Genomic DNA, 14,236 nt, shown 5'->3' on the forward strand with positions numbered 1-14,236 from the left:
CTCATCCACAACTGTACATGCCCACATGGATGTTGAGTCCTGTGGCTGGTCAGTCCACTCTTTCAAAAGATTGACGTGGAACACTTGATGATTCTTTCGACGGTTTGGTAAATGAAGCTCATATGTGACTGGGCCTGTCTTCTTTGTGATTTCATATGGCCCCTGCCACTTTGCAAGAAGACTGCTCTCAGAAGTTGGCAAAAGTAGAAGAACTTTCTGTCCCTCACGGAAGACTCTTCTTCTTGACACTTTATCATATCTTTGTTTTTGCCGCTGTTGCGCATGGGCCAGATTGTTATTAGCAAGTTCTTGGAAATGTTCTAGCTTGTCTCTCATTTTGAGAACATGTGAGAGTTCACTAAACCTCCGCTCTGACATCGAACCCTCCCAAGCTTCTTTCAGAACATCCATTGGACCTCTGACAGGATGCCCATAAAGTAGCTGGAATGGTGAAAACCCAGTAGAACTTTGTGGAACCTCTCGGTAGGCAAATAACAAAAATGGGAGCCATTGGTCCCAATCTGACCCTGTTTCATTCACAAATTTCCTGAGCATTGATTTTAAGGTCTTGTTAAATCGCTCCACAAGGCCATCAGTCTGTGGGTGATAAGGACTGGTCTTGACACCCTGGATCCCTAACAAACTATATACTTCTTTAAGCATCTTAGAAGTGAAATTGGTCCCCTGATCTGTGATGATTTCTTTTGGGATACCTACTCTGGAAAACAACTGAATCAGGCAGTTAACAATCTGACGAGCCTTTATTTTCTTCAGGGGGAAGGCTTCAGGATATTTTGTGGCATAGTCACAAACTACAAGTATGTACTTATGACCTGCTTTACTCTGTTCTAGTGGGCCAACAATGTCCATGGCAATGCGTGAAAAGGGTGTATCAATGATGGGCATACTGATAAGCGGAGCTCTATCTGCTTTCCTGCCTGGAGCTGTTAACTGGCACTGTGGGCAAGCTTTACAGTATTGTACCGTATCACTGAACTGTTGGGGCCAGTAAAATCTGGGAATCATTCTAGAAAATGTTTTAGATTGTCCCAAATGTCCTGCCCAGGGAATGGAATGACTCATTTTCAAAATGGTAGATCTCAAACTCTGGGGGATCACCAACTGGTCACCAATCTTGCTACGGCGATGCAACAAATCTCCCTTAACCACAAACACTTCCTGCCTTCCCTCAACTGTAGTTGACTCTGGAACACATTTAGAGAACAATGGTTTAAGTGTTAGATCCTCTTTCTGAAGCCTAGCAACCTGACTAGCACTGGGGAGAGACTCAGTCTTTAAAGGATCTAAAATGTGTTCAGCTACTCTTGTTCCCTTCACCTTTTCATGTCTTCTCTGTCTCTTGCTCTTTTTTGGTTTAGAACGAGTGCTAGACTCGTCCAATGGGGCATCCTCATTTGCAAAAGGTAATTCATCCCAACCCAAAGCATTAACCTGTAGCTCCTTAGCTTTTGACCTTGTGACCGCTAACAAACTTTCAACGGTTTCAGTCTGACAGGGATGCTTGGCTATTAGCTCTGTGAGTATTGGGAGATCACGGCCCAACACCACTTGATAAGGCAGCGTTTGCAGCACTCCCACTGAAAGAGTGTAACACTGGCCTTCTACTTCAATTGCAACTTCAGCAACTGGGTATGATACCTTATCACCATGAATACAGTACATATCCACTGTTGCTCCTGAAAAGATCACATCCCTGGGAAGACTGTCTTGTCTAACCAGAGAGCGATTACTTCCTGAATCTAACAGAGCTACACAGGGTTTGTCTTCAACAAATACCCCAATTGATGGCTCACGTTGCTGACATTCAATTTCATTTTTGTGATTCTCACTGACTTCAGTTTGTCTAGCAGAACACATGTAATTTTTACTAACAGACATCTTTGTACACTGAGCTTTAAGATGACCTATCTGACCACACAAATGACATGCTTTATTGGTTTTATTTTTTGTCTCAGATCTGGCAGGATCTGAGTTATACCAGTTCTGTCTTGTGTGCTTAACTTTCAAGTCAGGGCCACCTCCTAACTTGTTGAATGGCACGTTGGAATTTGACTTAACTGGTGTGAAGTCTTTTGATGGTCGACGAGCTGCTAAGAAAGCTTCAGCCAGTTCTGCTGCTTCCTTGGAAGTCTTTGGGTTACGTTCCTTAACCCACGTCCGAAGATCAGGATTCAAAACCTTGAGAAACTGTTCCATGATGATGGCGTCTCCGATTTGATCCTTTGTCTTTGTTTCAGGATTCATCCACTTGATGTACAACTCCTTTAGGCGGACCTGCAGCTCCCTTGGTGTTTCCTCTGCTCCAAAGGTACTAGAACGAAACCTCATTCGATAGGTGTCAACACTTATTTCATATTTCTGCAAGACAGCACACTTTACTTTTGCATAGTCCATAGTGTCATCAATATCCATGGCTACATAAGCGGAACGTGCTTTACCAGCTAGCAGTGGTGCTAGGTGAAGAGCCCACTCATCTCGCGGCCACTGGCAAGCATGAGCAATTCTTTCAAAGGTGATTAAATAATGTTCAATGTCCTCACCTTCATTGTAAGGTTGCATTTTTGGCCCCTTCCAGCCTGAATGTCTCACCAGTGTTGAAAGCTGTGCCTCACTGCGTTGATGTGCCGGCTCCAAGTCAAGCCTATTTGATTCTTGTGTGCTGGCAGATGGTTCTGGAGTAGGTGCTCTCGAAGAAGCCGATGTAGATGCTTGTACTTCAAGTAACTGATGCTCTAGATTGCCATGCTGCATCTGCTGTTGAAGCTGGGCAAACTGATGCCGGATTTGCCTCCATCTATCATCCTGGCGCTTGTGCTCTTGCTCCAGTTTAGCATCGCGTTCAGCCTGCTGTTGCATCAGAGTTTGCAAAAGTTTGGACAATTCAGCCACATTCTCTTGTCCAGAAATATGGCCACTTATTGCCCCTTGTTGGTCGCTGCCATCTTGTAAATCATCTGCTTCACATTCTGGAACATGCCCTCTCTTTCCTCGGGTAGACATCTTCTCCACTCCTTAATTGGCCTGGAATCCCACTGCTGCTGCCACCAAATGTGGTAGGACTCGACTTAAGCGGTCAAAGAAGTGCAGGAGACTGATGCTGTCCAGTGTAGCAAGTGATTTATTTACCATTCTGTGGCCCAAGAATATTTACAAAGAAACAAATAAGAAACTCAACTCTATAATAAACTCAATTCAAATAAACATAACTGAACTTAAATCAACGGAAATTAAGGTCAAACTGCACACAGCTACACTGACCTGAACCCTTCTTCTGAAACACCTGAGTTCGTCTGCTTAAATAGTCCCCTTAATCAAACACTTTCTCCTCTGGACTATTCCATTCAGTAGGTAGGTGAGATGAACATGATTATATTCATCCTCTACTACTCCTCTTGACTGGCAACATAAACTCTGGTGTAATCAATACATATCACAACATTAAATCTATTTCTTTATAAACCCTTTAAAATCAACTTTATTAAATTATAAGAATTCTTCCCCTCCTGCCCTTGGTCTCTTCCTGTGACCTCAGATGAACCCAGAAGGTATAAAGCAGGAAGTAGAACTACATTTCCTCCTTTTGCTTCTGGAAGACAGGTAGGTAAAGGTAAGTTCAAACAATACAAATTAACAGTTGAAATAAATAACATGTTAACTTAACAAACTTGCATGAATTGATTTAAACCAAGATGTTATATTATATAATCTGTAAAAGTGCAGAACATAAACAAACCCGGGATAGTAGATGTTTGCCTATTGCAGATTACATGTGAAATATGGTTAAATCAAAACAAGAATGTTAACTAAGAATGTAGACAAATGGTCTTCTCACCCACTTTGTCACACAGTGTAAGGACCTCAGAGCTGGACTGATGTGGTCCACTTTTTTGGTCTTAGTGAGGACTCGAGCAGCAGAGTTCTGAATGAGCTGTAGTTGTCTGACTGATTTTTTAGGTAGACCTGTAAAGATGCTGTTACAGTAATCAAGCCTACTAAAGATGAATGCATGGACTAGTTTTTCCAGGTCCTGTTGAGACATCAGATCTTTTATCCTTGATATATTCTTGAGGTGATAGTAAGCTGACTTTGTTATTGTCTTAATGTGTTTTTCTAAGTTTAGGTCTGCATCCATCACTACACCCAAATTTATCGCCTGGTTTGTGGTTTTTAGATGTATAGATTGAAGTTCTCTGGTGACCTGTAATCGTTTTTCTTTGGCGCCAAAGACTATTACCTCAGTTTTGTTTTTGTTTAGCTGGAGAAAATTGTGGCACAACCAGTCATTGATTTCCTCAATGCATTTACCAAGAGCCTGTACAGGGCCTCGGTCTCCTGGTGACATTGTGATATATATTTGTGTGTCATCTGCATAGCTGTGATAGTTTATTTTGTTGTTGTTTATAATCTGTGCCAGTGGGAGCATGTAGATGTTAAACAGAAGGGGTCCCAAGATGGAACCTTGGGGAACTCCACATGTGATACTTGTCTGCTCAGATGTGAAGTTACCTATTGATACAAAGTATTTCCTGTTTTCTACGTATGTTTTGAACCAGTTTAGTACAGTTCCTGAAAGACCTGTCCAGTTCTCCAGTCGTTTGAGTAATATGTTGTGGTCAACTGTATCAAATGCTGCACTGAGATCCAGTAAAACTAGGACTGACATTTTTCCACTGTCTGTATTCAGACATATGTCATTAAACACTTTGGTCAGAGCGGTTTCAGTGCTGTGGTTCTGTCTAAAACCTGACTGGAAGGCATCGTAGCAATTATTCTGTTTTAAGAAGTAACTGAGCTGTTGGGAAACTGCTTTTTCAATGATCTTACTTAAAAACGGGAGATTTGAGATCGGCCTGTAGTTGTTCATTTGTGTCTTGTCAAGATTGTCCTTTTTCAGTATAGGTTTGATTACAGCAGTTTTTAGTGATTCTGGAAACACACCTGATAATAAAGAAAAGTTGACGATCTGTAACAGGTCTGACTCTAAAGTCTTTGAGACCTTTTTGAAAAAACTTGTTGGCAGGACATCTAAACAGCAGGAGGAGGAGTTCAGTTGACCTAAGATGTCCTCCAGGTCTTTGCTGTTAATAGGTTGAAACTGTTTCATGGTGTTTAAACAGTTTTTTGGTGGACACAGTACATATCCTGGATCTGCTGTTGATGTACCAATTGCTTGTCTAATTTTTTGGATTTTTTCAGTGAAGAATTTGGCATGCCATGGTCGAATGAAGTTCAGCTGCCACTGACACAGGAGGGTTTGTTAGCCTGTCAACTGTAGAAAATAAGACCCGAGCATTATGGCTGTTTTTAGTGATGATGTCAGAGAAGTAGGACCTCCTTGCATTCCTCAGTTGTAAATTATAATTGTGAAGTTTCTCTTTATAAATGTCATAATGAACCTGGAGGTTTGTTTTTCTCCATCTGCGCTCAGCTTTCCTACACTCTCTTTTTTCATTTTTCACCAGTGTGGAGTTTCTCCATGGAGACTTTTTCCTTCCAGAGATAACCTTCACCTTAATGGGAGCAATAGTGTCCATTACATTTAACATGTTAGCATTGAAGCTATTGACGAGCTCATTGACTGACCCTCTGGGCAGGTCAGGTGTTAATGGGAAGACCTGGTTAAAAATTGCACTACTGTGTTCAGTTATACACCGTTTTGTGATCACTGTTGTTGATATATTTGTGTGGGCTGAGATTTTACTTTCAAAGAAAACACAGTAATGATCAGACAGGCCCACATCAGACACAGTAACCTTTGAAATGCTCAGGCCTTTGGAGATCAGTAGGTCAAGAGTGTGTCCTCTATTATGTGTGGCCTCTGTTACATGCTGAGTCAGCCCAAAGTTGCCCAGAGTGTTACTCAGGTCTTTAGTCCCTTTGTCCTGAGGGTTGTCCACATGAATGTTAAAATCCCCAGCAATAATTACACAGTCAAAATCAACACAGATCACAGACAGCAGTTCACTGAGGTCATTAAAAAAGTCTGTGCAGTATTTGGGAGGCCTGTAAACATTAAGAAACACAACTTTGGATGGGGCCTTCAGCTGTAAAGCCACATATTCAAAAGTTTCAGTTAAAAACATAAAATCAAGGCTGTGCTCAGTGATTAAATCATTAATTAAAAATGTTTTCCCAGCTAGAGATCTAATGTTTAATAAAGCCAACTTAAGTGTTTTAGAGGTATTACTTGTCCCCTCATGTTTGGGAGCAGTCTGTGGCACACAAGGTATGTTTACTATGTTTAAAGATCTTTTAGAGTGCAGCTCTCTGTGTTTTGACCAGGCCACATGTCTCCTGTCACCTAAAAGTACAGAAATTTTAAAACCTTCTAGTAAACAGGGTCCCAGCTTCTCCTGGGAAAAGTCATCACTGCCATAATCCTCACAGCCCGGACCCTTCACATATCACATATCAGACTGCGGAGACAGGGCATGAAGAGGAACTAAGGGGGGCGAGGCTGGGCAATGTGACTTCGATTGCTCTGTTGAGGGTGGGGCTCGATGGCGAACCTTTGGCCGCTCTGGTGGGGGGTTTATGGGGGACAAAAAGGGATTGGGACGGGGGGTAGATCTGAGCCCAGCATTGACCCGCTCCATCATCTCCTCAGTGAATTTCAGGTGTGGGGAGGAGGGAGAAAGGGAGGGGGAGGAGGGTGATGGCCTGTCAGGGGTTTGGGGGACTGGGGAAGGTCGTGGTCCCTTGTCCTGGTCGTTGGTGTTGTTGAGAGAGTTGGAGGCAAATAGGGACCCCTCTTCTTGCCTTAGATGTCTCTCCTTTCTGAGGCTCTTCCTCAGATGCCATGGATGTCTCTCCTTTCTGAGGCTCTTCCCAGGTGGGGGCAAATGGAGCTCCTCAAGGTTTCTGCTGGGCTTTGTCTGTTCTTGGAGTACTGTTTGTTCCTCTTTATGAGATAACTCCTCGTTTATCTCAGCCTTGGCACCAAGGACTGTTAGTTGAAGTTCTAGTCACCAGCAATGCACATTTTGGCAGCATGCTGGTAAGTATTTAATGTAAAAGTATATCTGCATTTGTAAATACGATCAGGACGTCTTGGCCTTGATGTTCGTTATTGGCTGTTCCTGTCAGAGCATCAGCATGCAGGCTAGCTGATGGGTTGCCTGTTCGGGGTTTAAGGGGGATTTAAGACTGGAAAAGCTGAAGGCCCTCAGCGCATGAACTTATATACATGTTTTTTATGCTTGTGTTTCAGTTGGTAGTGACTGCAGACCATCAGATGAAGAGCCTTCAGTTTCGGAGCATTGCCCCCAAGGCCCCGGCTGTGGTGCCCTCTCCTTCCCCTGCGGTCCAGTCCTGTCAGCCCTCATCTGCTCTGCCTGAGGCTACCACTGCCTCAAGCCCCAAGTCCATCATTGTGCCCACCCAAAACTATGCACTCATGCAAATAGCAGGTCAAGATGGCACATTCTCCCTGGTGGCGCTCCCACCTTCTGTTTCTTCTCAGTCGCCGCAGCATCAGAAGAACCTTAAACTACCCATTCCCAGATACCAGCCAATGAGGAGCAAGGGGACCACAGATAAGGTCAAATCTCCTCCACTACCTGCCAGGGTGAAAACAGCCTCCAGAGTTTCTGACTCAGCACAGACCAAATCAGTGGGTTGTGGAGCATCAACAGCTATTAAGAAGAATCTACAAGAGACCAAGCACACAAAGGAAACCCTTGTGCCCAAAGAAGAGCCTTCAGAGCAGCTAATTCTAATAGACCCAGCCTCCTCTGACATCTCTGTTACTGCTCTTCTACCAGATAATGCTGTCCTCTACCCGGGTTCTCAGTTGGAGCGAGTACCAGATGGCTCAGAACGACCTACCACCACTGGTCTCATTCAGAACCTGCAGTACCCCCCTGCTTCCATCAAAAGCTCCCAAAGCAAATCACCGGAGGACAATAAGACTACAGTGAGAGTGTGCCAATCTAAGCTGGCTGCAGCCCAGACCCAGGGCAGTATCACTGTCCTTTCTCCAGCTATCTTCAGTAAAGCAGTCCAGATTATCCCATCCCCACCTAAGGGGAAATTACCCATTTTGCCCTACTCTAAAATGAAGAGCACCCTCATCCCAGCTGCCAAGCTCAATAATTTATCTCCAGAAAAGAAAAGTTTACCTGGCCTGAAAGGACTCACCAGCCCTTTAGATTCTACATCCAAGTCCCACGAGACAGCTGAAACCTTGAGTCACAACCGGGTGCCTTACTCCAGTCTAGAGCCTCAGGCCCAGCCCACATTATTGCCTGTTGTAGGAACACTCCAGAAGCCACCTGGCAAGAAGAGAGGAAGGAAGAGAAAAACAATGGAAGACATCTTAGCTTTTGAAGCCCGCAAGAAAAGGTCTTTATCCTTCTTCCGTAGAAGGGTCCCGGAGAAACAGCCGGCAGTTGTTCCAGGATCCAAACAAAAGGAAGTTGATATTTCAAAAAAATACCGCAGCATTCGACCCAAGCCCATGTTGGTGATGGAGACAGTTCCCCAGTTGGTTAGTCTGCCTGCTATTACGCCAGATGGCCAAGAACAGGAGCTCATACTTGGTCATCAGCTCCCCACCTCTACCACAACAAAAGCATTGGACTGTCCACCTCAGCCAACCCCGGTAACCCTCCACCTCAGAGGAGGCTCCCATCCTAGAGTGTTCATAGGAAGCCGACCGCCCCACCGCTGCCCCACCTGCAGCCGCTGCTTCAAATTCAAGCATCACCTTCAGAGCCACATGAACAGTCACGCCAACAATCGGCCGCACATCTGCCCCGTCTGCCGCAAGACGTACGCTCACTCAAGCAGCCTGAGCACCCACAAGAAGCTTCATCACTCTGAGGTACGGCCACGTCGTTCTCTATCCTGCGAGTTCTGCGAAAAGGCCTTTGGATATGTTGGGGTATACTTCAGTCATCTGAGAGAGGTCCATAAGGTGGTGCTAACCGTGGAGCCGTCAGTCAGTCATCACGAGGAAGACGTGCTTGTAGAGGGGTAAGATTATTAGCGATTGAGATAACTAATGAATATATGCTGCAACCTCATTTTTGATCTTTAACTTCTGGCAAGGGGAATTAAACAGCCAAAGATACTGACTGACTGCACCTTATTCCTTTTATTTCTCTGCAGGGGCAGCTTGCCGGAACCATCAGATGAACAGGATTGTGAAGATCCTGTGGAGCTGCAGATCAAATGTGGCCGCTGTCAGGCAATCACTCCCACCTTTGCAGACATGAAGATGCATTTGCGATATGTGCACGGGGAGGAGGTCCACATTCAACTCTGTGAGGGCCAACCCCCACGGGGAGGCCGTGAGGCTGAGAACGAACTGGTAAAGCACGCTGCCCACTACTGGCGACAGTTAAATGAGAAGCGCAATCTGGTCAAGTGTGGAAGCTGCGACGAAGAATTCTTTTCTTTCTCCAAGCTTAAGAAGCACATCATGTCCCACCACCGAGGAAGGGAAGGAGATGACAGTGGGGTCCTCCCATCACCAGAAAGCAGCGGAGGCCTCGGCATTCTTGCCACAGGTGCAGTTTTTAACTGTGTGCTTTGCAGTGAGGTGCTAGACACTAAAGAGCTGGTCATGGAGCACTGGAGGTGTCACCACCACTGTGAGCGTCCGAGCCTGCTGTGGGATGCCCTGAGCTCATACTCTGGCCAGGAAGAGGGCGAGGCCGACCGGGATCTGGAAACTCCCGCACCAAGCCCGCGTTAGCCGACTGGCCCTTTGGGTTGGCGTGGGCTCCTACTCATACACACTCAGTTCTAACAATCAGCAGCACAGGGATAGAGATGTTCTCTTATAGCACTAGTTTCATCTTTCACCACTGGAGAAATCTGACCTTGTGCAAAAGATGAAAAACAGTAAAGATAAAATCAAGCCTGTGGTGAAAAGTGATCTTTGTGTTAAGATTTGCAAGAGATGCTCTCGCTAGGTCAGAGAATCCAGTTTTATACACAATATCATTTTTCATGTTATTTTGATTGCACTGTTCTGTTTTTGGACTTTGTTTTGTTTGGAAGTATGTATTTAATATCTCGTTGGAAATGCAAATGATTATTTTCTATCTATTGTTTATTTAAAAGTTATTAGAGGTCATCTATGACCCAACTGAAATAGTCCAGGGGTCATTTCACCCTTTAATATATCTAGCCATGCAGATAAGATCAGATTTTCTTATCTTTTTCTTTTTTTTAAACGTGCCGAACCAAAACGAAAAGTGACACCACACACGATCAAATGTTTAAAAGCGAAACATGTTTTTGTAGCCAGATAATCCTTTCCATGTAACACCAGGCACATTTTTCACAGGACAAAGGTTTGGCAGTCAACTGCTGTAGCTCCAAGTTTGTTGTTCATAAGTCACAATAGCTCCTGCAGCTTCCTACTCGTTATTTCCCATTCATTTTGCTATTTTTATAAGCAAAACATTATTGGGGATATGTAAAATGTGAGCACAAACTAATTCTAGTCACCTCCATTTATCAGATAGAGTCAGAAATCTTAAAGATGACTCAAGCTACCAGGTCTGCATGGCTAGATACTACAACAGAGCATTGAGGAGATCATTTTATTCGGGGACGGCTGAATTAAAAGTAGTTCATTGGGTACCATCTCAGTGGCTGACAATTTAACCACTGGCCTTTGCGTCATAACAGTTTAAAAGTGTTCTGTAACTGTACAATCCTCAGTGTAGTATTGCTCGTGTAACAGAGTCCGATTAAGGGCAGTATTGGGGTTCATTATCCACCTGGACCCATGAAGGAACACTTTTCTTAACCAGCACCCAAGTGACATCCTTGTGGCCTTCTGAGAAAAAAAAAACGGAAAAAAAATGTTGGTGTTCATGCGTAACGTGACTTATCATTGGTATGGTCCTCAGTAAGCCGAGTTCTATCTTCTTGACTTGTCGATTAATGCCTATATGTGTATTCTGTGATATGCCAAGGGTCTATTCACACTTGTGATTGTAGAAGTGAGGTTTGCATTGAAGCTTTTTCAACCACTGACAGAATACCATCGGTTTAGTAAATACGCAAAGGAAAACCATTGAATCGCCTACCTGTTGTTGCCAGCTCATGTACGCACCTGTGGAATTGTGTGCACCTAGACTCTGAATAGAGTTAATATAAACTGTTGTCAAGTCCAGAAAATATGCTATTTTATACTATATAGATTATTAAAGAGGTCTCTGAGAATATTTATGCTTGTTATTGGTCCTTAAAGAACCAGCACTGAGACATTTGTTGTTTGCTTCTTTTTTGGGGGTGGGGGTGCTTAAATGTCTTGCTCTTGGTTGGGGAGCACAGTAGCTCTGTTAACGTCTGTCTGTATGTATCTTTCATATGAAGAAGAAAAGAAAAAAATCACAGGGTCAAGTGAATGTACCTGAATCTTTTAAAAGACCTACCAAAAGTATATATATGCTACATAGACTTATTCTATAGATAGAATATATAGATATAATGAGAATAAATATATATATTTACATAGAGTAACTAGTGAATCAGCTGCTTTGTTCTGTCAGTGAAGGAGGGGAAACAAGATGCATATATCATTGCCAGCACTGGCAACAAAAAGCCATGTAGAGCTGTCCTTATGTGTCTGACACAAACAGGGGACTGAATGAAGGCCAAAGCACTGAGAGAGTACTCTGATGTGTCTGGGTGTTCATCGGTGACTTGTTCTTCGCTTTCAAGCCCTCAACGCAAACCAGGAAGTGGCAGGCTTAAGGGTCAGTCTCTTCTCTCCTCAGATACGTGCGTGTATGACTGTCAGCAAAAGTCAGAAAGTGAAAAATCTCACATTAGGCGATGTAATGTGTTTGGCTCACATGATATGTTGGCTGTCAGAAACAAAAAAAATAACAAAAGACTGAAAGTGTTCGTGCTTGTGGCTGTTTATGTACCTGAAGAACCTGATGTTTATGAGAATAAAGATATGCTTTGTTCAGGACACTGTGTGTGTGTGGACGTTTTTTTTTCTTCTTCTTTTTTTCACTAAACAGTTAGTAACTCAGGAAAAGTTAAAGTTCAGAATGCTAAACTTGTAAGAAGCATAGACTGTATTTGAAAACAATGGACAGAGCCGCCATGATGCCACCCACTGTGTATTTGAAGGTTTAACATTAGCTCTTTATAATAATGGGGCTGGGGCTTGCTGGGCCTAGTTTAAGATGGGACATGGTCACTGCTCCCGTCTGGACGCTTCTGCCCCTCCCTGGGATTCAGGTTCTTGTTGGTTCTGAGGTGCGTGGCTGGATGTTCTAGCGTGGTCATTGGCCCGCTCCCCTCGTGGCTTGGGTTGGCCACTAGGGGAATGTCGGGTTCCTGGTGCAGTAGTTGATGATACATTGTACATTTCTATTTGTTTCCATCAACCATTTCTGGCTTGTTTCTCTTGCCTGTCTTGCCTTAGACATCTTCATACTATTCCACTTACAATGTAATAGCAAAATGAACACAAAAAGAAACGAATAAATAAACAGATAAAAGATTCACATGAACAAGAGGAGCCTGTAGAGATTCTGTGCGGCTGTTCTTGCAAAAGCAAAATGTGTTCGGCACCAAAATGCATTCAGATCACAGTTCTGATTGCAAAAGCTTCCACACAGGACAGGATTTATTAAAAAGAAGTTTGCATTACTTCATTTATGTAATGACGCTGAGTGGTTGGGTGTGGCTGATACATAACTTGCATTATTTATATCAATAAAGAATAACAATCACTAATAATCATTAGTTATTATTAATCTCTCACTCTCTTCCACGCAAGGTTATTATCGTTAACGAAAACTAATGAAATAACGAAAACTAGAAGTGAAAAAACATTTTCGTTAACGGAAATAAAAATAAAAACGAGACTTTACGAAAAAAGGAAAATAACTAAAACTGTAATGAGTGTTCACAAAACTAACTAAAATTAACTGAATTTATAGCAAAAATGTGTTTAGTTTTCGTTGATGTGTACGTGTCATCCAATAGTCAAGGGTGAAAATGAAGTTTAGTTTCCAGGTTTTTTTTCTTGCTGTGTCTCATTATGCCAGCAGGTGGCAGCACGTTAGCACACTCAACCCTCATCCCCAGAAACAGAAGCTAACCCCAGGCAAGGCAGCGTGATGCATCCCGAGACAACAGGACTGGGATATCTACACAACTGTGTGAGTCAATTGCCTTCAAAAAGTTTATCAATTCACTTGAACCAAAGTTACGAACACCCGGTGCTGCAAGAGTTAATAGTCTCATTGGGGCCAAGATATACATTTTATAGTTGCCTGGTATCAATGGTTGTTCATCTGGCCTAATTTATTTATTTATTTATTTAAAGAACCCATAGGTGGGAATGTGAGTTGTCTGTCTCTGCGTGTTAGCCCTGCGACAGACAGGCGACCTGTGCAGGGTGCAGGGTATGGTAGCTGGAATAGCAACATACCCAAGGATAAGCAGAAGAGAATGACTGATATGATGAAACTGGGATTTTGTTACACTTAATTATTGCAAACACAACTAAAACTATAACTGAAACTAATCAAAACCAAACTGAAACTAAGGATTTTCAAAAAAATATAAACTAAACTAAACTAGCAAACAATTGGTAAAAACTAATTAAAACTGATATAAAATTGAAAATCTGAAGTCAAAACCAAATAAAAATAAAAACTAATGAAAATTGAAAAACTATTAAAACCCTGCTTCCACACCATGGCCGCTACGAACTCAAACAAACAACACAAAACAACGACAGCCTCTGTCAGGTTTTGTATTGGTGCCTCAACTTGTCTCTTGTCCCGTCTCCCTCCAATCACCCTCAAACGGTCATAGCTGACAGTTCATCCCTGAGTCTGGTTCTGCTGGAGGTTCTTCCTGTTAAAAGGGAGTTTTTCCTTCCCACTGTCGCCAAGTGCTTGCTCATAAGCTGTCATCTGATCATTGGGGTTTTCTCTGTATTATTGCAGGGTCTTTACCTTACAATGTATAAATAAACCTGAATTGAATTGAAAAGCTCTAAACCCTGACATGATTACCGGGGTTATCATTGAAAACAACCCAAAATCTCAGCTTTAGAAAGGTCATGATTGATTTTGCTTGAAACCACTTGTTTGGAAAAGACATTGTTCATTTTGCTAAGCTCCTACCTCTGGCACCTCACCAGCAGCCGGCTGCACGTGAAAAACATCGGCACTGGTGACAAGATAGTCATGCATGACACGGGCTCAGTGCTCAGAACTGC

The 14,236-nt window shown here is 43.1% G+C and overlaps 1 protein-coding gene across 6 annotated transcripts in view; it reads left to right on the forward strand.

The window, feature by feature from the left end:
* Positions 1 to 11,962, forward strand: part of znf438 (zinc finger protein 438) — a 60,149-nt gene extending 48,187 nt beyond the window's left edge. For 3 of the 6 annotated variants that reach the window (XM_026179109.1, XM_026179108.1, XM_026179111.1), the window contains 3 exons: positions 2,259 to 2,329; positions 7,232 to 8,997; positions 9,133 to 11,962. In XM_026179109.1, the coding sequence (XP_026034894.1) occupies positions 2,273 to 2,329; positions 7,232 to 8,997; positions 9,133 to 9,721 (2,412 nt within the window). In that variant the 5' untranslated portion in view covers positions 2,259 to 2,272 and the 3' untranslated portion in view covers positions 9,722 to 11,962. Of the gene's footprint in view, positions 1 to 1,597; positions 1,651 to 2,258; positions 2,330 to 3,561; positions 3,629 to 7,231; positions 8,998 to 9,132 lie in introns of those variants that run through there. The other 3 variants (XM_026179110.1, XM_026179113.1, XM_026179112.1) reach the window with 3 other exon arrangements.
* Positions 11,963 to 14,236: the final 2,274 nt, after the last annotated feature.

This window comes from Astatotilapia calliptera, chromosome 9, assembly GCF_900246225.1.
Source record: "Astatotilapia calliptera chromosome 9, fAstCal1.2, whole genome shotgun sequence".
NCBI classification, from domain to species: Eukaryota; Metazoa; Chordata; class Actinopteri; order Cichliformes; family Cichlidae; genus Astatotilapia; species Astatotilapia calliptera.